We start from the raw sequence: 23,590 nt of genomic DNA, 5'->3' as shown, positions 1-23,590 counted from the left end.
TGAAGTGACACAGCACCACAGGATTCTCACACAAACAGAAACATATTTTAACAAATTCATTGCCTAAGTATTGTCAAATATCATAATAGGATTTTAAGTTATTTTCTATTGTTAATTAATAATTAGTATCTATTTTTGGTCTTGGCTTCACTGTCTACTTGTTTTGTCTATTAGTCCACACTGCTGATGAAATGGTGATTTATTAACAGCAGAAAACAAAGAGAAATTCATTAAACCTCGACGCCATGTGTAGACACGTCAACAGACTTCATATCCCATCACCACTTGCATCTTGAACTGCAGGGTCAAAGGTGAGGTCGCCTCTATGACGCACTAACAAACATGGCGGCGCTCGGAACAGCACGGTGCTTATTTCGGACCTACTCTCGGGTTAAAAATGTTCAAAAGAGCAAACAAATATTATTCAAATGTAGCGTCAGGACGCTTTGTAGCGGAACACAAGATACCGGTATGTTTTAACGCAATAAATATTATTGTAGATGTATTATTTTCGTAACTATAACACTGACCTTGTAGCATGTTTCGCTAGCGTCCATACTTTCAGTGCGGGTGTCAAACCCCGTTAACAAATCGGCCAATTTAATATTGCCTCAACTTTTTGTACAAATAGGGACCCTGTAGAAGAATTTTCAATATCTTGTACAAATAATTTAAGTATTATTATAAATTCGGCATTATGGTAGTTGATGAATTGTCACCAGGATTGTTGTAAAATCCAATATATGCAAAATCCATACTTGTTAAGCGCTAGCTGCCTACAGACATAGCATAACTTTACAATTGACAGCTAAGGAAGACGGCAAAAACGGCTGTCTGATTATGAAAGCTTAGTATTAATCACAAGAGGTGTTGCTTGGTGAAGAAATTGCATAGAAGAGGGGAGCTGCATGCATTTTTTGAAGGTTTTAGGACACCAGATGTTGCAACTCAAAATATCAAAATACTTGGAAGGAAACATTTATTGGGTCTCCTGTATAAAGCTAACTCGTCAGCTATTTAGCCACTGAGTGCATGGATTCAGTAAGCTAAATGATTAACATACTCTGCCTTTTTCTCCAGCCCTCTCAGACAATGCAAAGCCCCAGTTCACGGATCCAGCTGTGCAGGACATCCTCACCAGGATAACCGGCCTGGACCTGCAGAAAGTGTTCCGACCCATTAAACAGGAGCTGAAGCCGCCCACATATAAACTCATGACTGATAAGCAACTGGAGCAGGTGCTGTTTAAATAACTCATAATCACCCCCTCTCAGTCATGCACAGACACAGCACAGTAACACCTGTTTCATCCAATCTCTTGTGTGTGTTTCCAGGCAATAGAGATGGCCACAGAGCAGGCTAAGAAGCTGTTGCAGATGCCCCCCGTCCTGCCGGAGAGGAAGCCCATCAATGATGTGCTGGCTAATGACCAGATCTTAGATGGCATGGACACAGCCAAATATGTCTTCACAGACATCACGTACAACATACCACACAGGGTAGGCACATGAGTTTTTGTTTTGTGTGCATATGTGTAACTGGGGTTGGATGATTTCTTGATGCATGTGACAGTATAATTATTTCACACAATTTATACGTTAACAGGTCACTATTGGGTTTTTTTCATGCACAATTCCATTGTTCTTTTTTATATTTGACATAAACATCCATATTTTTAAATTTAGTTTGATGAAACTCAATTTTGTACATAGTTAATCGATCCAGGACTACAGTATTGCTCAAAAGTATCCACATATAGAATGTATTTGCTTTGTTTTTCCTCCAGGAGAGGTTCATTGTCGTACGGGAGCCCAATGGGACCCTGAGGAAAGCGACATGGGAGGAGAGGGACCGGCTCATTCAGATCTACTTCCCCAAGGAGGGACGCAAACTCACAGCGCCTCTCATGTTCAAAGAGGAGAACCTCAAGGTACGAAATATTGAGTCTGATGATCATTAGAGGCTATTTCTTTTCCTGCCTGCTACCTCCTACAGTTGTGCTCTCTAGATCTGACATGACTCTTTCCTGTGGTGACAAACAACATGCCTTAAACCTAGGGAACTTGTAGTTCTAATACTGATTCCTGTATTGGGGGGTAAACAATGTAATTACATCATCTACATCACTAAATCAGTGTTACACTGTCTCCCTCAAGCTCTCTCTTTCCCCCTTTTACACTTTTATCTCCTCCCTTACTCTGGCTGACACATCTCATTTGACCTGTGAGGTTAATGTACACCTGTTTAGGTTTGTACACATGTATTTTGTTTTCATAATGCACTAATTGATGAATGTTTTTAAGACAGAAAAAGGCTAGAAAATTAAGATATAGTGCACAGACAGAGGTCATTCAAACTCTTGCCTGTGGAGTCTTGCGTGCTGTATCGTAGGCAACTGGAAGATTGAAGCTTGAAGATGTGCCACGTCTCATCCAAGAGGCTTCAGTTCAGTTGCCTACAATACAGCACTTAAGTTTACCATGACCTATATGACTGAGAATCTTCAACATGCCTTTAGTGTGCCACTGCCAATTAAACAAAGAGGAAGAAAAAAAAAAAGTTTTCTAACGATTTAATAACTCTAGATTTGCTGTTATACTACAGTTTTTAATTTACTTTACAAGCCTCTTTTGACTTGTAGTAGTGTTCATCACAACATTATGACGGCTTCATTATCTTTCGGTATCCCTCAAAGTTATGACAGTAGACAGCCAGCATGTACAGTACCAGACACCTGAAACTGAAGCAGCTAAATGGAATTTAGCCGTTGTAAATGTTCTTAGTAACAGCAGAGCTTTTAATAATTTGACGTATCAAAATGTCGTCCGTGAAAACAACAGTTTTTTGTAGCTGTCAGCAGCTGCTGCATTTCCTTTGTGCATTGCCTTGTGGGAAATCAACAACATACTTATTTTTCTGGGCGACATTGAGTGTGATTACATGGACATGAATAACCCATTTGTAAGGCTTGTCCCAGTTATGGTCATATTCAGCATATGGTGTTAACATGAGCACAGAGAAATTGGGTTATTTGTTTACCTGTATACATCCGGGTTTCTTACGTACTCCAGAAAGCAGATTCAGGTTTCTCATTAACAAATATATAAAAGGGCTACTTCAAAAATAACCTTAAACAGATTAATCATGTCCATGTCAACACACAATCACAGTCTGTGCTTGTAGTACTGAATTCTTTGACATCACAGTCGTCGGGTTCAGTGTGTATCATCATTACACTCTGTTACATCATGTCTTTTTATTGTATTTACTAACACTGCTGTCTGAGTCGAGTTGAGGCTGCACTGGCATCGCAGACAATGATCAAACATCTAGTTGAGATGTATACACACTGTTGTATTCTGGTTTCTAGTACTCCATCTTGCATATTTAGGTTTCTCTGATCTGGGATAAGAGCTAATACATGTTCCTGAAACCAGGATTTGATGTTTGTATGCACAAAGACGCACAGAATACCCAGAATGTGTCACGGTAATCACTGTAACACATGCAAACACTCTCAGTGATAAAGCTGTAACTGTCTCCTCTGACATGGGAGTAAGTGGAGATGCCATGTGAGGTCTGCGCACCAGTACAGTCCAGAGAAGAGGTCCAATCAGGCAAAATAAGTGAAAACACCTGTGTGTGTGCCCAGTGATTGTCCAGAGCTTTAATTTTTTTGGCCCATTTCTACGTCTCTCTTTCAGTTGGTGTTTTCCCAGGACCGCCATGAGGATGTGTTGGACCTGTGTCTGGTCCAATTTGAACCAGACTCCTCAGACTGCATCAGGGTAAAGTGACATTGATTTTCCTGTTTTTTTGACCTGATCACCAACTGCGCTCAAATCTGTAGACTGTATATAGTGCGTTAAACCATGACATTTGCACAGTCAGTGCTGTATTTTCTTTGGGTCACTTGATACAGAGTGTGAAATGGAACAAGAGTGTGGATTGGAAGTTTATGAATTTGATGTGAGGAGCATTGTGCAGAGTGTCGACAACGTCCATTGGATTTAGGATCATGTGCTTTGTGTCTAGGTACACACAGCCACTTACGAAGACCTGGAGAAGCACAGCAAATATGACCTGCTGCGCTCCACTAGACATTTCGGAGGCATGGCGTGGTACCTGCTCAACGCTCGAAGGATAGACGGGCTTATAGTGGACATGCTGAAGAGAGAGCTGTGAGTTTGTGTGTGTGATGAATGCATGAATGGTTAAAACTGGTTTAAGACTGTTTCTGTAATTGAGGCTCGAAGCTGGAAGCTCTTTGTCGATGCTTGTCACGCTGGCTACAGTACCTGCTTGCAGAGATCTGTGACCTAAGCCCCCAAGTGTGTATGTGTGTGTTTACAGGTTCCAGGATGTGATTAGCCTCGTGTCTCTGTTCCACATGGTCCACCCCCACAGTGAGTCGGCCCAGGAAGCTGCCAGCCAGCAGGCCACCGGAGTTGACCTCCTTCAGGTGAGAATAACTCAACCTTGACTGGAAATATCTGCTGACTCGTAGCTCAATTTTACACTTCTATTCCCTTTGCTGTGTGTATATTATATATTGCCATTTGATCCAGAAATCGTCCAGGTCATATAAATTGTGCCCCTCGGGCATTAGAGTAAAATCAGGAGTCAGTGCAGCTCTGAAGAGGTCAAGTCAAGGCCGTCTCATCTTAGGTTTCCTGTGTGAGAGGGTCTGCGTTTGTCTCCAGCGTGGGAACAGTGGGGCCAAGCTTAGGGCACATCAGGTCTTATTAGCGCTCACAGCCCCTCAGCCTTGAAGCAGTGGGGAGGGACATTGAGAATGACAGCCATTTAATGTGAAAGGTTAGCGGCAGGAGACGTGTGTGTGTGTGTGTGCGCTGCAGTCACAATCACACAAGGCCTCTCGTTTAGTCATGCTTGATCACGGAGCACTGACTTAGCTTCGTTTTATTATTCTGCCACTAAATAAATTAATACTGCTCCAGCCTCAAAGTAATTGGGGTGCCCTTTTTCTTCTCAGTCTTGCTGACCTCTGACCCTTTGTCCTCGCAGATCTATGCACAGAAGGAGTCCCAGAGGTCGGGCTACATCGAGCTGGCCCTGCAGGCGTACAAACAGATGGATGCTGAGAGCTCTGCTGCTTGACCGGCCCACTCCTAGATAGAAATATACAAATTTGTCCACAGTGAGGAATGGTACCCATAACCAGAGGAAAGGACTGAAAATGACATCGAATATGTAAAATACATCTCTCTGTTCTTCACTGTTTGGGTCGTTCTTGACTGAAAGGAAAGCTATTCGCTCCACAGCCATGTCCAGAAGAATTAGCTTTGAAACTTATTGTAAGATGCACGAATTTAGTCACTTATTCAGAGAGAAGCTGTAGTAAAATTCTCCCTGTCTATATGTGTTTGTCATCGGACCTCTGAGTCAAACCTGATATGTTAAGTCAAATGATGTACATAAAAAATAAAGATCTTTGTACTTGTGTGACGTGTTGTTGGCGTATCATAACATGACACCTGGATAACATACAAGGTTTTATTGACTGAAGCTTATTTAATTCACTTTTCAAGTGTGGAAACACAGTACGTCCAACCTTTTTAAGAAAAGGGGAAAACAGTCTTTAAAAAATAACACACCTAAGGCACTTGTAACAGATGTAGATTTCATACGAGTCAGCTGATTCAAGCTTTGAGAGGTAAAGATGCACCAAACTATTATGACATCAGCAAAAAAGAGGTAATGGAGACACTGGATATCACCAAATGGGAGAGTTGTCCAAATTGTGGGCTTGTTTTTGAATGCATACTATTTATAAAAGTCATGGCACCCAGAAGACACGAGGCAGCCAAGTTCCAGATAGAAATTCAAAAAATACTGCTCTTATTTAACTCCAGCAGGAATGTTAGAGAAAAATAGTTAAATTTCACTTCAAGAATAAAAGCTGTATTCAAACTTGAAGAATTCCTCAATGGCTTGGAGAACACCCTGATCAACAGCGGTGTCACTGTGCTGGGTATGAGGAGGAAGAACAGAGAGATTCTTCATCACTTTCCATGCTGGGGCACACTGCAGTCAGCTAAAGCATATGGCACCTAGAGATGAGAAACATTCTACCCCTAAAATATGGATTGTAAACTGATGATACTAAATTAGAGATGTGAAGGAAGTCTGACACGAGCAGTCATGGCGGTGGCCGTATTGTTTAAGCAGCAAATGTGTGGTTTAAAATGAGGTCACAAACAACAGGCTGAGGTGGATTTTTTAACTGACCGTAATCTATCCCATATTTCCAAACACACCCGACTATATCGTATCCCTATTTCTCCTTTGACACATTTATGTCCCTTTAAATCTACCCTTAATTACTTTCACTACAGAGTGCCACTGCACAGGTTTGGTCTCACAGGTTGGGTTTAAGTACAGCCTGGACATGTCACATCTGCAGCTTAATTTGAGGTTAAACCTGCCCTCTTGGAAGTGTACTTTTGAACAATTTAGGCCCACAGTACCACAAATTTACAAAAACCAGATAAGGTACATCTTATTATACTACTTCAGTTCACAACCAAGTAAGCAAATACTTGTAAATTAAGCTTAAAGACATTTTAGTCTGCTGGAAAACAGCCCTTTGTATTCTTTGGTCACTGACAAGTTTGGTTCATGGTTGATTCCTCTTCCTATTCACTCAACAGTTCATCATCCAGGTTGACATCTGTGGTGTCAATATCTTCCAGGTCAAAATTGTCCAGATCCAGATCATCCAGGATCTAAACGTGTGGGAAACAAAAGGTGCTGCGTTAAAAGACACAAGAAATTCCTGAATACACATATTTATTGTTTATTTTGTTCCATAATCATGCCAAACTTAGTAAATTAAAAACGAATGTTTACCTCATCATTAAGCTCTGCCTCGAGGCTCTCTGCAGCAAGTTTCTCAGCTCCCTCAGAACCTGCCTCCTCCTCCTTCGCTATGTTCCCCTCTGCGGGAGCTGCTACTGGGGATAAAACCTCTGGCTCAGCCTGTAGTGGCACAGCAGGCTCCAGCTTGTCCTCAGGCTTTACTGGGAGTGTTGCAGTTTGTTCCTCTTGTTCGGGTTCTTGTGCCGAGACTGGTGTCAATGCTGGCATTGTATCTTCGAGTGGGTCCAGCAGTGGATCAAGGGCAAAATCTGGAAAGGTTGGGGGGTGGTCAGGCTCATTTGGCGACAGACTGGCTGTGTTTTCAAAGGAGATGAGCTCCTCTACTGCGACTGGTTGTGCTGCTGCTTCTGTAACAAGTTCCTCTGAGACATGAGTCTCCTTTACTGCTGTTTCTACGATGACTGGTGCTTCTGGTTCTTCACTAACAGGCACTTCGCCAGTTGCTATAGACTCTGTTACATCAGTATCAACTAACAAACCAGTGCTAGCTGGGGCATCTGTTGCTATGGTTTCTGTTGTCACTGGCGTTTCTTCTGTAGCCACGATGGTTTCTGATGTTGTCTCCATGAGATATGTTCCAGATGCACAGGCAGCAGGCACAGCATCAGCAGCTGGAGAAAATTCCTGAACATCTGCCTCAACTGATGATGTGACATCTTCCATGAGGTTGGACTGTACCACCTCTGGTTCTTTGGGGGCGATATCTGTGGTGGACTCTACAATGTCTTCCTCTACAGAGACTGATGCCTCAACTGATTTAGCGATGACGTCCTCCTCAGAAGAAACAGATTCTGCTTGCTCTGGTTCAACATGCTCCTCTACTACTGTGACAGGCACAGGCAGAGGGGATGCTGCTTTTGGGATGGATTCTTCTGCTGCTGCTGCTGAGACAGGATCAATAATCTCCTGTTTTAATGGAATGGGTTCCTCCACTGCTGCTGTTTCTGCAGCTACAGCCTCTGTCACTGCTGCTACCATGACGGTTTCAGTTATGCTGCTCACCACTGCCTGTATTTAGAACAAGCAGAATCACAATTTAGTTTTAAAGGATAAGTTCTATATAATTCATGAGTTTATATTCCCATAATACTCACATGCCCACATGTACATTAAAACAGTCCAGATCCTTTACTATTTTTCCTCTTCCTTGCAGTGCTATTTATCAATGTAGATTGTTTTGGTGTGAGCTCATGAGTGTTGGAGATGTCAGCCATAGGGATGTCTACCTTCTCTCAAATATAAAAGAACTAGATGGCACTTGCTTTGTGGTGCTCACGGCGCCAAAAATACATTTGAAAAACTCAACAGCAGTGTCTCTTTACAGAAATCATGACCCCTTACTCAAGATAATCCACAGACCTTGTTGTGAGCATTTTAATGTAGGAAGTATTTTCTTTTGTGTCTGTGCAATATGGACCCACGCTAGGTCAATTTTAAACTCAGCAATTTTTACTCTTGCATTCAAAATCTTACCAACAGAAGTGTTTTTAGAAATATATACTTTAAGTATCAAAAGTAAAAATACCTTTGCAGCTGAAAAATGGCCGTGGTCTCATATTATAATGTATTAAATTAGATTTGTAATATTGGTGCATCAGTATGTCATGATGTATTGATGCATTTTACTGTTGCAGATGTTCAAGGTGGAGCTTGTTTTAATTGCTGATGCCTCAGTTTCTCCTCCACATAGTATGTCCTTGGTAAGTTGTTGGTGAGTGATATTAATGCAAAGAGGGAATTTTGTAATAAAAAGAACTTTGCTAGATTCCCACTTGATATGTCTGACTCAGACTGCTAAAGCCCCATATTAGCTTTGGCTGAACTGAATTTTCTTTATTCATGGAATGAAGACTGTTGGTTTTGTCCCTACATTTGAACTATGCAAAGTGCGGATCTCTTCTACGTCAGTATGGAATGTAGTAACAATGACCATGAACAGTTATTGTTTTATTGTAGATATGAGCATGTGAATATTACACCACAGCAAGACAAGCTTGAAAAAAATGTGAACCCTTCCTTTCTGAGTCTTTTTTCCAGCCTCTATCAAAGACAGAAAAAAAAAATCCAGTATCTCCCTCAATAGATCCTCACCTCCGGCTCAGTGATCTCTCCCTTGGGCACAAAACCTGCAATTTCCTCCAGAACATTACGGTCCTCATTTGGCTGAAGCAAAGAGAGACAGGAAAAATGAAATCTCAAACACGATGCTCAGAGTATGCACAGTTAATTCAGACGACAAATTAGAAGAACATCATTTGAGAGAAGATATTCAAACTCAACAAGGGACTATAAAACTGAATAAATTAGCTTATGCAGCAGTGAACCTTTTGTGCAACATTTATAAAATATAAAACGACTCCTTGATCTATTACAGCTTTAAGTATAGCTCCTCTGACTTCCACTGACCATGATGAGTGGGTACTCTGCAGCAGGCCTGACCCTGACATGAGTCTCCTTCAGGTACTCTTCAGCCAGCACGGCTTGCTGGAGGCCAGGGAACAGGTTGCTGTACTGGGTGGGGTCAGCCAGAGCATCTGCTGCCTTCTGGTTCACCTTGGACAGACTCTCCTTCCAAAGCTTCACCACCCTGGAGGAAGGGGAGTGTATGCAGCTCATCAGTGATGCATCATGTAAATATAAACACAGATATAGACATTCCTGTTATCAAAAACTGTTAGGAATAGCATCATTAAATCTTGGTTTCTGGAAACTTGTTGTCCTCTGGGAAACAAAAACACGTATTAATTCAGAATAAGGGGCAAACTGGTGTATGCAAAGGTTCTGCAGGACACATATGGATATAAGATTAATGTATGCACACAGAAACAGCCAGTGCACTGGAGTTCAACACCCAGGCATATGCTGTGCACTCAACAGAAACAACTTTACCTCGACACATGGCTGGGCAGATATGTTCTTGCCAGAAACGCAGCCTCTGGCAACCGATCTGTTTCAATGAGAAGGTCCAGACATTTGTCCAATCTGGGCAAACACAGAGAAGTGGTGATGTGCAAAAATAAATAAACTAATTTAGAAAAATATAACAAGATTATTGAAACCTGGATTTGAGCATAGCTCCTTCCTCACCTTCCCTGCAGGAAGTAGGTGAGAAAGGCCACGTTGGTCTTTCCATCTCTCTCTGCCCCCTCGGCCAGCTTCCCCACCATGTTGGCGTTGCCCGAGGCAGTGGCCAACAGCAATAATCCCCCGTAATCCTGAGCCTGGTGCAGACACTCCTGAGCCAAGCTGAACTGGCACTTTGTCGTCGCGAGCTCTGCCAACTGCTTCCATTTCTGCTCTGACTGTAGCACCCGCATGCCAAGGTGCCAAAGAGACAGGAGAGAGGATTAACACAGGAGGAAAAGCATGAACCTCAACAACAATGCGCTGTGAAGTATGGGAGCTCAGGGCTGTGACTATACATTATCCTGTGTATTACAAAGCTACTGATGAAAGAAAATCATTGAAAAATGTTTTGGCAGCTCAGTGGTGCAGCGGTTAGCACTGTCACCTCACAGCAAGAGGGCTCAGGGTTCACACCCACTGGCTGGCTCGGGCCCTTCTGTGTGGACTTGCATGTTCTCTCTGTAGTTTTTCACCAGATTTTCTGGCTTCCTCCCACAGTCCAAAGACATGCAGGTTAATTGGTGACTAAATCGCTCGTAGGTGTGAATGTGAGTGTGAATGGTTGTCTGTCTGCATGTGCCAGCCCTGTGATAGTCGGCAACCTGTCAGCTGGGATAGGCTCCAGTTACACTGAATAGAATAAGCGGTTACAAATAATGGATGAATGGATTAAAAAGTCTTTTGAATTATTCTATCATAAGATAAACTAATGTTAGGATCCTCCAACCAGACTGTGTGCAACCTTTTTTTTTACCTAGCTTGGTCCACATCTTGTTCCACAGTGAAATATATCTACGTCTGTTGAATGGATTGCCATTAAATTTATCGCCATTGTTCTCAGAGAATTAATCCTACTGTCTTGTTAAACCGGACTTTTTTGCTTTTGCCTACAGTAGGTTGACATGGGTGGTTTGGCGTGAAATTTAATATTAACATTCATTATCCCCTCGGGATAAATTGTAACATCATTGCCCCTCTGACTTTTCATCTGCCTTTCAGTTTGTTCACTGATTTAAGACCAAACAGCTACAAAGCTAATGACATTCTCATCAGCTTTAGCTTTAGTCTGTGTTTAATGCTAATTAGCAAATATTAGCATTCTTGTACACTTAACTAAGATCATGAACATTGTTAAGATAATAACTGCTTAACATCAGCATGAATGCAATTGTTATTGTGAGAATGTTAGCATGCAGAGGTTAGCATTTAGCTCAGAGCACCAATACAGCCTCATAGAGCTGCTAGCACAGCTGTAGACTCTTGTGCCACGCCTCAAACCTGATACATATTCTTTCCCAGCATGTTTTCAGCATGTTGACACAAGGAAAGAGACAAAATAAAGAATACTCAAAGGAGACAGTATGCGTACTGCTGACTTTCGAGTGTGCTGTTCACACACATTATTCTTCCACAGTGCAATTCACATATGAAATGGATGCACTCCTCACAGCTCAGAAAAAATGTGGGTGGTGGTGAAAAAGTTAATAAAAGAGAAAAAAACCTCAACAAAACATTCTGACATCTCTTTGTGAAGTTTAATGGCAGTAGTTTTCCATAGTTGCAGTTTGACTGACAACCGGCTGTCACACTGTGGAGGTGGGTCTGACTCGAAGTCAGCTGCAGGGGAGAGGTGAAGGGGGATGAGTCATGAGAGTAGTACCAGGTGAGTTGATTGACACAGATGCTGCTGGTTTGTTCTTATTACATCTCCCTTTTTGATGCAGTAGTGTGCTGGCCCTCGGAGGACTGCGGCCCAGACCAAGGAGACCAAGGAGAAGGTAAGTGCCTGAGTTTTTGGTTTAAGACTGAATGGACTGGGAGACATGTGCTGGAGGAGCCGATCTGATTTTGCTGTTGTGTGCTTAGCAGAAGTAAATAAAAGTATTGCATATAGAGGGAGTGTTTATTCTGTGCGTCTGTGCTGGGGAACTCACAGCAAGACAGCTACACACACATGGATATTTTTGTATACAAACTGCTTAGAGGATTAGTATGTAGTGCATGCTGTATAGACTCAGTATGCAGTATGGATTTAGGACACTGCTATGGTCTTGTTTTTGTGTGTATGTGTTCTCTGACCTCTGCCTCCAAAGCCAATTGGTAGGCTATCTTGAGCTCTCCCAGCTGCAGGGCCAGTTCAAACTTGTGTTCCGGGTCAGTGGACACAGCCAGAGCCTGCTGTCTGAAGCCCTACACAACACAAGAAAACACAACAAAAAGTTATAAATATTTCACTCCATGTTTTCTGCTCTGTCGTCTGTTTTTATGTAAGGCACTTTGGCGACAGTGCAAAATTAGATATGTGAAACTATGTGAAAGTAAAGTGGTAAAAGACACTGCGTGAGAAGCAAAACCATTCCCATGATAAATATATTTTAAAAGAAACATACAAGAATTCTGCTCAGAGGATTTTCCTCCATCTGGCTGCCTGATGTTCGGTAAATTATGCATTCCATAGTCAAATCCTGAATTTATAGTCAGCTCAGGCGGAAAGGAAAGGCACAGAGCTGCACAAAAGTTGGAGGACAAACCTGTTTCTCCAAAAAATGGGCTACCCTGGTCCTCTGCTCTTTGGGGATTGTTGGCAGAACCTTGTCAGCCGTACTGAAGTCCCTCCTCATGACAGCTGTCTGGTACTCCAGCACTGACAGCAGCAGGGCGTAGCTGATGACGTTCAGCTCCTTGTCTCCGAGGTAGAGACGATCGTCCTTGGGGATGTAGCCCAGCAGATACATGGTCCTAAAACCAGAAAGGCATTACTTTGAGAATTTTTCATGGTATTTTTAATTTACGGGATAGAAATGGATGGCAAGAGAACAGTGGATGCCATGAGACATCAAGTGGATTCAAAACCGTGCAGCAGATTTTCCCAGCATGCCTTGTGGATGGCCGAGTTCAGAGATGAATAAACATAAATGGGTACATCTTTCTAAAAATACATGCATACACATAGTATACCTGTCCAGATGAGCAATGGTGATGATCTCTCCTCCAACATAGTAGTTCAGTCTGTTAAGAGAGCTGGTGTAGATGAAGCAGTCTCCCACCCAAACTCCTGTCTTCACCACCTCAGGGACCTCACCCAGCACCTGGGCACCAGGAAGAAACAAGAAAGACACCATTGGAAACTCCCGTTAACATTTCTCAAAACCTAAAAGAGAAACCACAACTCCTCAATAGACGTTTCAAATGACACCAAAGATTGGCAAAAGTTTTTAAAAATGAAAATGCAGTAGGTGATAAAATTTCTCTGCTTTTCGTCACGTGCTTCTGGAGATTATGTCCTGCAAATAATATCCTTGCACGTTAGTTCAGGAAATTGTCTACTACGTGTCTCTGACCTCGAAGGAGCCCTCTATCCCATCCTCCGTTATCTCCTCCTTGGACTCCTGAGCTGATGCCACTCTCTCCGGTAGGTAGCGCAGAACGAAGAAAGACTCATCTGTGCTGATACACACAAGCTCCCCACCATCGGACCAGAAGATCTAAATACACAAAGACAAGATATTATAAGAGGGCAACAGACAGACTGCTGAAGACGTGAGAGCCATAGCAGCAACACCCACATGTTTAGGCTGGATCTCGATGCGGCGAATCAGTTCAGCAGTCTCCCAGTCGTAAAAGGCCAGGCCGCTGTTTGACCTCACTCCAAGTAAGAAGCCACCAAAGATACCTGTGGGACAGCAGGATACCAAAGATGAGACATACTTGCATATACACATTGTACTGTCCACACAAGGAAAAAACAACAGAACTCACCTTCAGCCCCAAAATCAGGTTTAAAAGCCTTCTTCTCTTTGAAGTTCTTAAATAATTTGACCATACTGTTGCCTTCTCTAGTGGCATACCTGTGGAAATAACATGAGCACTTAGTTATAATGTCACTGACCTCATCAGAGGGGGAAGTTAATCACTCTTGTTACAAAACTTAACTAAATGAGGGAATATTTTGACATTTTGGGACAGTTAGATGAGATCCAAGACCGCGCTTTGGTCTGTTCACTAAATATGAAGCTAAAGCCAAGAAATAGCATACAGATAGAGACTGGTATCAACCTTCTCATTTAACTCGCAGCAAGAAAGCAATGTTGACTTACTGTGATGAGTCATGGGCCCAGACAAACTCCTGAGCTGAGCCGAAGCTCTTGTTCCTCAGGGCCATGGCGGTGTAGATGATATACTCCCCGTCTCCACACACCACTACAAATCTGCAAACACACAAGACGCATACATATCAGGATATAAAATAGGGAGGATACATACTATTCTCACCCCCCAAGAATCAGGTTAACACGTGTTCTGGATATTAACACTGTGATCAGACACAAACAGTACAGTCCAGAAACGTCAATGTGCTCTTGCTCCAAGTGATATAAAAACTAGAAGCATGTCTCAACAGCACAAATCAGGACATATATTAAAAAATGAAAACAGATAATATACATTATGTGTAGGATGATTCAAGACCCCTAAGCTATGCATTGAGGCCTCATTCCACATTAAGGACCTGCTTGCTGCACATTATCCCGCTTATTACACGCCTACATACTAAAGAAATCAATAATTTGACACATTTAAAAATAATTCATTGCGTCCTCTAAGCATCTGTGATCAGAACCTTAGCAATCAGAACTGAGAATTCAATAAATCCCTGCCATAAAAATATATAACCTCTTATTACCACTGTTTCCACCCACAGCCCACCGCTCTCACCTCCCATTGGGGCTGTGCTGGATGGTCTGGGGGAAGATCTCGCAGCTGCCCATGTCTTTGACACCCAGCGGCAGCCTCTCTCCATCTCTGATCTCAGTCTCTCCCATGGCCTTCAGGTTGGCCTGCTGTACTTCGGAGTGGCGAGCCCACATGACCTTCCCGCTGGAGTCCATGGACATGGCCGGCTCCTCCCGTCCCAGCTGAGACAGACAGGGTGAGGGAACAGGAAGATGAGGTGCCAGATTTGTGGTGACAACGAGGGGCACCATTTTAATATCGCAGGTCAACAAACATTCCTTCAGCGTACACAATCTGCTATATAATATTATCAAACTGAGGCAGTGTTATGTAACTGCTCATAGCCGCTACTGAGGATAGAGAGGTCGTATCCTCCATTTTCTCTGGGGATTTGTGGGTGTTAATAACCTGTGGAGTTGTTTACAGTTTAAAAATTGAGCATTAATGTTCCATTTTCTGTTTACAAGAGATTATTAACATTATTTCATGAGTCAGTGGTTCCCGGCTGCTGTCCTCAGGGCCCCACTGACAAAAGAGCGGCTTCCAAGGGCCCATCGATTGGGCCTTAATCAAAAGTCAAATGCAGCTGGAGAATGAAATTGGGAAAAAATGCTAATATCTAAATAATGACTGTTCTAAGAAACTGCATTATATTGTTTTCTTAATGTTCTGAGATGAGCTGCTCACATCAGCCTGCTCCTACTTTGTATATTCAGTCATTTATGTGAGGAATTAAGGAATTAAAGAACAGTACAGCACTTAAAATCAAGTATATTGAAAATTTAAAACTTAGTCATACTGCTTTGTATACCTTGATAATGATGGTGCCTTCATCATAGCCCAGAGCCACACTGTTGGAGCCAGGCTGGCCACAAATACACCACACTCTCTCCATGCCATAGTTGAGCGTGTTTTCTAGTCGGTAAGTGTTGGAGTGCCACACTCGCACAGTGCCTATGGAAACAACAAAGAGGTCAAAGTGAAATAAAATGCTGTTCTGATTTTAAGCTTTAAAAATGTTTCATTGAAATACAAAACCCACCATCCTCGGAACCGGTGAGGATGATTGGCAGCTCCGGATGGAAACAGACACAGGTCACATTCTGGTTGTGACCCTCCAGGGTCTGAACACAGGTTTTGTTCTGGTAGACAAAGACAAAAGCATATGCACTCATCAAATAATACCACTGGCAATAGTATGTTTTTTAAATCTGAACTGCTCATGTGTGTTTGTTACCAATATGTAACACTGAATATTAACACACAGAATAATATGCACATGCCACCTGCTACACTGTAGTATATGCAAGTTTTATTTAAGATATTAAATGCATGCTTGACAAAGTTATGCCACTTTAAATGAGCTTCACACAACACACTGTGGCAACTAATTAAAAATCAATCATTTTGGAAAAGCATGCACCTCTCTGTGTCTGCTGAACGTGCTGGCCTGGTCATGGTACTTTTTTTAGACACACACATGCAGGAGAGTCTCACTTCCCATAACAAACGCCGCCAAACTACGTCACATACACATGACGTCTTAAAGCGGACAACTTGGCTGGTATACATTATCAAATAATGAGAACCGTTCAAGTTTTCCATTTTTATCAAGAATCAAATAGGTTGTTTGAGTTAATTTGCCTTACTTGACATTGTACCTCCTTCGATGTTACTATATCACTACGACGCTGAAACAATATATCATGCAGCTCTAGGATAACGCATATTAAAGCTATGTTATGTCAATGGCTAGCTTACAGAAAATAAATTCTCCGTTATGTTACATTACATGGAAGGTTATGCCCGGAAGATCTCTGTAACAATGAATTTAATTACAAACCACAAAATTCCATGAGTTTCCCAAAACTTTCAATAATGTCTACTAATTCCATTGACTTTTCCAGGTTTTCCATGACCTTGGGAACCCTGTACAGTGGTTACAACTGACATCTGTACGTTGTTGTCATGAAAACATGGCTCCCATCTTCCAGTTTACTCCCAGTTAACACTCTTAGCTTTGTTAGCACTGTTGCCGTTGTCAGCACTGTTCGCACTGTTAGCACCACTAGCTGCTAGCTGCTGGCCCAGCCACCCCAATGTTGAGAACCGTATGCAGACCTCTGAATCATAGTTATGCTATAAATATTGTAGAGCTCCTAAATACAATAGAGCTCCTTTAGGAAACTAGATATTTAGTTTTTTGAATATTAAAAGATGAACCCTAGACAAACATTTTGAAATTTGAAAGCATATACGTAGCATTGTAGAAATGCATCCCTGTTATTGCTTTCCCTACAGATACAACTACACCTACTACTTCTGCTGCACTTACTTATTCTCTATATGGGATGAGAACCATGTGAGGCTCGCTGGAAGATATGTATATTGTTCTACAACTGTGGCTTTTGGTGAGGCATTTTTTAATAATGTCTTCCACTGTGAGAATGTATTTGCTGATAGTAAAGAGCAATTTGCAAATGATATATGGACTAAACCAAAACTATGTACATTTAGGATGACATAATAAATAATAAGGAAATGCTAATGTGAATTACGTCGAATATAATTGATCTAAAAAGCAAAGATTTTAATGTGTTGAGCTGAGATCTGGTATTTAACCACTTACTGCTGAAACTGTCAGTCTGGAAGAAGATAAGTGGATTTGTTCTATCTGCTGTCTGAATGATACAGAAAAGTCCCGTTTGTTTTTTCTATCTTCCTTCTTACTGGGCAGCACATGTTTGGTAAGATAAATGAATGGATGATTCACAAAGACTCAGCTGAATGTTCACATGAAAGATTTAAATTGGACAGTTACTTGGAGAATGCCTGGGAGATGAGACAAAAAGCTTTAGGCTATAGCAGTTGTTTTGGTGTGCAGTTAATTTTGGGATTTTCCATATCAATATGTTATTTGAAAGCTTCAAGACCTACATATGATATTAATGATCTTTTTTTCTGTACATCTATTACTGGAGGATGCATATTTTGTGAAATAGCAGTGTCTTGTGTGAAATAAAAACTATTGATAAAATAATGATAAAATTACCATTATTACCTAAACCCTGTAAACTGCCGCAGAATACTGAGCAAAAGAACTCTCTAGTGTAAGTGGTACCTGATAATCCCAGATCTTGACCAGGCGGTCATCAGCCCCTGATATGAGGTAGGGCTTGTCTCCTCCGCTGTAGTAATCAATACAGTTCACACCCTTCTCGTGGCCCTCCAGAGTGAAGTTGGGAGTCCTGGAGCCCAGCTGCCACACCTGCAAAAAGAGAGATAGTAAATATCAGTTTAGATGTAGGCAAATGAGGCCTTGATCAAGATGATTAAAGGCTTCTGTCTCACAGAGGTGGTGTGGTTAGTGATGGTGTTTCCCAGAATTGAGACCACAGCTCCCATAAACCTTGTTACCTCTGGCTATGACGAATATGTTCCTCCTTTCTGTCACATTTACCTTCATTTAAACTGGAAGAACAGCATCCAGCGTCTGCTGTTTGTGCCCTAAAGCGAAGTTCTCTTGTGTGCTCTTCCAAGCATTTGCATGTGTCTCTGTGTGTGTTTGTGTGTATACCTTAATAGTTCTATCTAAAGATGCACTGGCGAACTGGTTGTTGTCTTTTGGGTTGATGACAATCTGCATGACGTAGTGAGTGTGTCCCTCAAACACTTGACTGCACGTCCACTTTCTGTCCCAGTCCCACAGCTTGATCAACATGTCATCTGAAAACACACACAAATAAAACACCACCATGATAAGTGCTGAATGTACTATACTTTCTTATTTACAGTTAGAAATAGTGGACGTTTTATATAGTTCTTTCCTACCACTGCTGATCCTGGTGAGCTCAGACAGCTGATGAAGTGCTGTTTGGGGCAGACCTGAACAAAACACAAAAACACAGATTTGAGCAGCACTGCACATGCGTAGAAAACTACTGGGTCATCAAATCAACCCATGACAAAGGATTATTTTGAGAAACAACAAAGGATACACATGCAGAATAAGACAAGTTATATTATAGTAACTTGTCTTGGATGTAAGTGGTGGCCCGATTGTTTTATTACTCATGAGTACTGGGCAAAGTTACGCCAGGATTGTGTGTGTGCTCCAACAACCCAAATTAGATCAATTTTGACCTGGTGATTTTTAGTGTGTAACAATTAAGAAATGACACTATTTTTGTAAATGCATACCTTAAAAAACATTTCCCATTTAACTATGATTATTTTGAGAACAGAATAAGACAAGTTATATTATAGTAACTTGTCTTGGATAAGATTGTTTTATTACTCATGAGTACTGGGCAAAGTTACGCCAGGATTGTGTGTGTGCTCCAACAACCCAAATTAGATCAATTTTGACCTGGTGATTTTTAGTGTGTAACAATTAAGAAATGACACTATTTTTGTAAATGCATACCTTAAAAAACATTTCCCATTTAACTATGATGCTTTATAGGAGAAAAGCACGTGCATCTTAATTTAACACTTGATTTTTTTGTCAGTTAACATACTGAAAAGCAGTGGTGGACAGTTACAAAGCATATTTACTTCAGTATAGTTTTTGAGACTTTTCAGTGTTGCTTGGAGGACGGGTACAGTGGCAGGATTAGGGTCCGCGACTGGAGGGTGTGCTCCAATTACAGGGGTATCACACTGCTCAGCCTCCCCAGGAAAGTTTATTCCAGGGTGCTCAAAGTGCAGCCTCGGGGAGGAAGGTCCCCCCTGAAGGTCCAGTTTGGGATCCTCAGAATTGCATTTCTGCTTTTTGCAGACAATGTGGTTCTGTTGGCTTCAGCACACCATGACGTCCAGCATGCACTGAGGTGGTTTGCAGCTGAATGTGAAGCCGTTTGGGATGAGAGTCAGCACCTCCAAATCTGAGGCCATGGTTCTCTGCAGGAAAATGGTGCATTGCCCCTTTCAGGTTGGGGGAAAGTTACTGCCCCAAGCGAGGGAGTTCAAGTATCTCAGGGTCTTGTTCACATGTGAGGGTAGAATGGAGCGAGATGTATTGGCAGTTTGATGCGGATGCTGTGCTGGAACGTTGTGGTGAAGAGAGAGCTGAGCCCGAAGGCTGGGGAGAGAGACGTCTAGAATGCTTTGCTTAGCCTGCAAGTACTCTACTTAAACTCAAGTACTAATTTTACTCATACACTTCTACTTGTATTGGAGTAATATTTGGCCAGGAGTATCTATACTTTGACTCAAGTGATTAAGATGTGTACTTTGTCACCCACTGCTGAAAGGACAGGTATGGATAGGTTGCAACTTAAATATACATTAACTGAGTCACAGTACTTACTGCTCCAGCGATGACCCAGTGTTTTCTGGCTACAAACTTGGCCACTCTGACAGGCAGGTCACACAGCTCGAAGGTTTTCACCATCATCTACACACACACCGGAGTGATTAAACCAGATCAACATTATACATTATTTTCATCAGAAAATCACAAGCTGCGATGGAGAAATATGAAGCGACTGTGTGTGTGCAGGAACGACTGAATGGGTGATCAAAGGCAGAACGCGTAACTGACAGATAGTGACCTGTGTCTCGTGGTTCCAGACCACCACAGTGCCGCTGTAGAGGCTTGCCACCATCCAGGGCTCAGTGGGGTGCAGATCAGTGCTCTTCACCCGGTCTGACCGAGCAGTCAGCTTCCGCTTGATGTCTAACCGCAGAGGCTATGATGGAAAGAACAAAGGATATTAATCAGCAGCAGTTTAATCAGGTCACTAATCCGCTCCTCTCATCAAAGGTGGATTAAAAAACACAAAATAATCAGCCTGTGTTTTAAATATTACAGTCCATATGACATGTTTAGCACTGCAGACACTTTAAATTCAGTTACTTGTATAACTTAAGGTGGAAACAATGACAAAATATTGCTTTCTATCCTGTTTGAGGTTTTGGAGAGAGTCATGGAGGGGGTGTGTCTGTTGATACTGCCCATTCCACATTTTATATGCATGCCTGCTCCAGAATGACTGGATCCTTTCAAGTCTAATCATGTCAATGAAAATGAGTAGCCTTTTCATTTGTCTGCTTTTAATGGGATGAATGGACGCTGGAAATCTCACACAAATCTAACAACTTCAACATACAACACAAGAGTAAAGAAGAATGTTGTTCAGTGCTGCATTTAACGTCGTTGATCATAAAATATTTGCAGTTTACTGAGTTTGTTTTTGCAACAGCTGCTCCATGTACCACGTATAGTGTATGTTTTGGACGGTGTTTCCAGTTTTACTTTAAAAGTTTATGGATAGTGATTGTACGCACATGGTGCCGCGTCCCACTGCCAAAACAACCATCAAACAGCAATCAACAACAAACAAAGTTATGGTGAATGATTCTGTTGTTTTATTTCCGCCTACCATGTTTCCACGTCAGTGAGTCTCTGCGGTGCTGTCCAGTAAAGTAACCGGCTTCTCTGTTGCCCTCGTCGGGCTTCTGCTGTGGAACTCAGTGGAGAAAGTTTTGCAACCAAGAGAGCAGAAATACAAACAGAATAACTTCCTGAAATTATTTTCACAATAAAATAAGTGGTCTCTGAAAAATGAAACACTGAATGTAACCACAAGCCTGCGGAACAGTTTATAAAACCGAAACTTTTGAGTTAATAGCCCAAATATGATCTTATGGCTTTCACTAGTAATCGGCACACAAAAAAATGAAAAATGAAATTAAAATAAAATAAAATAAAAATAAAACGAAACGAAACAACATGAAAAAAATAAAATAAAATAAAAAATAAATAAAAAATCTGGGGATTAATTATAACAATCAGATTTATTTGATATCAACTTCCACAAGTTCCTTATGTACATAGTTCTGAGAATATATTTAATAGTTATATGTTTGTTTGGTTATATAAACACCAAATGGACAATAACATACATTGACTGCATTATGGTCTGCTAAACTGTTAATTTAAAAAATAAAAAAAATAGTATTTGTAATTGCAAGGCATTTTTCTTTTTAGATATTTAAAAGATTTTTTTTTTTTGTTTGTAAATTGGCAGTAATACAGCTGAATTTTATTTCAGTGTTAGGTGGCGTCCTTTTATAAGCCTTATGAGGTTATTGTAATCCCACCTGTGCATTTCCTTATGTTACTTTTTTGTAATTGTATGCACAGATAAACAACTGAAGAACTATAAGGTGCATGAGAAGGCTGCTTGGGCGGACATTGTTTCAGTGCATTAAACGCCTACATGCAGACATTGGCTACAGTAGGTGCTTAACTAAATAACAAGTAGGCTACATTATTGCACAATATCAAATTGTAATATCTATCGACAGTACTGTATACGTGTTGCTAGTAAATGTAAGGCTGTTATTTTGAAGACAACACGCCCCTTTTCCGGTTAAACTCTCTGCCGCTGTCTGACTTGACGTATCTTGTTTTGGCGACGTGGATCCTCCACTGCTTCCTGCGGGAGCAGCTCAAGATCCGGCAGAACATGTTGTACCTGTGAGCTCGCGCTGTTGTACACTGTAAAAAACACACACTATCCACCAAGTTTACTTTTGAGTCTTAATCCCTACTTTTACCAAACCAATAGGAAATATGACCAGGGCTTAAAATGGCTTTGGGTCTTTTGTCTGATCAGAGAATTTTAGGATGGATATGAAACTTAAACTAGTTTTATTTTTGACAGTTTTTTTTTTTTTTTTACAGTGCATCTTTAGCACCGTTTTTTTTTATAACATGAAGTGATGAAGTGCAAATATTCAACCCTTATTTTCATATATGAGAAAACTTTAAGTGCAAAGGTCTGTTTCAAAACCTGAATAAATGTCTTTAATGTGCTGTTAGCCTAATCTTATAATCAATTTATGCAATCTTATCTATCTAATCTACAGTATATGTATGTATGAACAGTACACATGGGACGCCATAATCAAGTGGCTGGCATAGTGTACATGATAATCTGCACTGAGTAAGGGCTGGAAGTCCCAAGGTCACAATGGAAGACACCTCATAAGGTCATTAAGAATGACCGAGCTAAGATCCCATGGGACTTCCAGATCGAGAGTGACAAACTGGTGATGGCTAACCAGTCGGACATTGTGTTGATAGATAGATGAAACAATCTCAAGCGACAGCATCATCAGGAAGAAGGAGAACCTCGAAAAATGTCAAGGGCTGGAAGAGAAGCTAGAGAAGATGTGAGGAGTAAAGGCAACAATGGTGCCAGTGGTAATCATAGTACTGGGGGCAATGACCCACGAACTGGGAGAGTGGCTCCAGCTGATTCCAGGTACAACATCTGGGGTGTCTGTCTAGAAGAGTGCAGTCCCAGGAACAGCTAAGGTACTGCGCAGAACCCTCAAATGCGAGGCCTCTAGTAGAGGACCTGAGTAACAAAGTTAAATGTGCATTATGATTACACGCAATTTGTTTCAGTTGTTATTACCTGACACGCTCAGACCTCTGTACTCAGCATGTGGAATGTTTGATGCTACCCCTATGTTCACCTTTGGGGGTGTCTCCTGCCTTGCCTCTACCGTTTTGCTTTTGTGTTCCATGGGAGAGGTAAGCAACATTGCTCTTGTAGTAATTTGTGTGTTTTAGTGCTGTTAAGCTGTTTATAAGTTCATTTTAGTATTTGATGAAGGATTTTGTTGGATTTTGTATTTTGTTTTTACCTCTAGCTGTCAGGAATAAATGGAGATAGCCTCCAAAGATAGCCACAGACTGGGCCTCTTCAATACAACACAGACGACACTAGAGTCCACTGGTTATGTTTAATTGTGTGTGTGTGTGTGTGTGTGTGTGAGGCTGGACCTAAATATTGAAAACAACTACTTGCTC

General features: G+C 41.5%; 2 protein-coding genes across 2 annotated transcripts; one reads left to right on the top strand and one right to left on the bottom strand.

Moving 5' to 3' along the window:
• The first annotated feature begins 336 nt into the window (after positions 1–336).
• On the top strand, positions 337–5,466 carry mrps22 (mitochondrial ribosomal protein S22). Its single transcript, XM_049575510.1, has 8 exons — positions 337–469; positions 1,081–1,238; positions 1,335–1,499; positions 1,787–1,930; positions 3,705–3,788; positions 4,036–4,181; positions 4,354–4,462; positions 5,029–5,466. The coding sequence occupies exons 1-8, from the start codon at positions 343–345 to the stop codon at positions 5,119–5,121; spliced, it is 1,026 nt and encodes a 341-aa protein (XP_049431467.1). The 5' UTR covers positions 337–342; the 3' UTR covers positions 5,122–5,466.
• A 63-nt stretch (positions 5,467–5,529) lies between these two features.
• On the bottom strand, positions 5,530–21,250 carry LOC125888273 (coatomer subunit beta'-like). The gene is given in 21 exon segments (XM_049575528.1): positions 5,530–6,749; positions 6,874–7,911; positions 8,995–9,066; positions 9,310–9,490; positions 9,793–9,885; positions 9,991–10,205; positions 12,109–12,219; positions 12,561–12,768; positions 12,988–13,118; positions 13,371–13,514; positions 13,596–13,702; positions 13,789–13,877; positions 14,127–14,237; positions 14,743–14,942; positions 15,572–15,714; positions 15,803–15,902; positions 17,882–18,028; positions 18,338–18,539; positions 20,007–20,158; positions 20,316–20,453; positions 21,147–21,250. Coding segments are annotated over 21 exon segments (3,675 nt in total). The 5' UTR covers positions 21,150–21,250; the 3' UTR covers positions 5,530–6,659.
• Between the last annotated feature and the right edge of the window lie 2,340 nt (positions 21,251–23,590).

Source organism: Epinephelus fuscoguttatus, linkage group LG5 (genome assembly GCF_011397635.1).
Source record: "Epinephelus fuscoguttatus linkage group LG5, E.fuscoguttatus.final_Chr_v1".
NCBI lineage: Eukaryota > Metazoa > Chordata > Actinopteri > Perciformes > Serranidae > Epinephelus > Epinephelus fuscoguttatus.
This window is presented reverse-complemented; position numbering and strand designations above follow the sequence as displayed.

Coding starts and splice junctions, on each gene's coding strand:
- mrps22 (XM_049575510.1), top strand. CDS start 343: ATGGCGGCGCTCGGAACAGCACGGTGCTTATTTCGGACCTACTCTCGG. Junction 1,239..1,334: donor CTGATAAGCAACTGGAGCAG/GTGCTGTTTAAA, acceptor GTGTGTTTCCAG/GCAATAGAGATGGCCACAGA. Junction 1,500..1,786: donor CGTACAACATACCACACAGG/GTAGGCACATGA, acceptor TTTTTCCTCCAG/GAGAGGTTCATTGTCGTACG.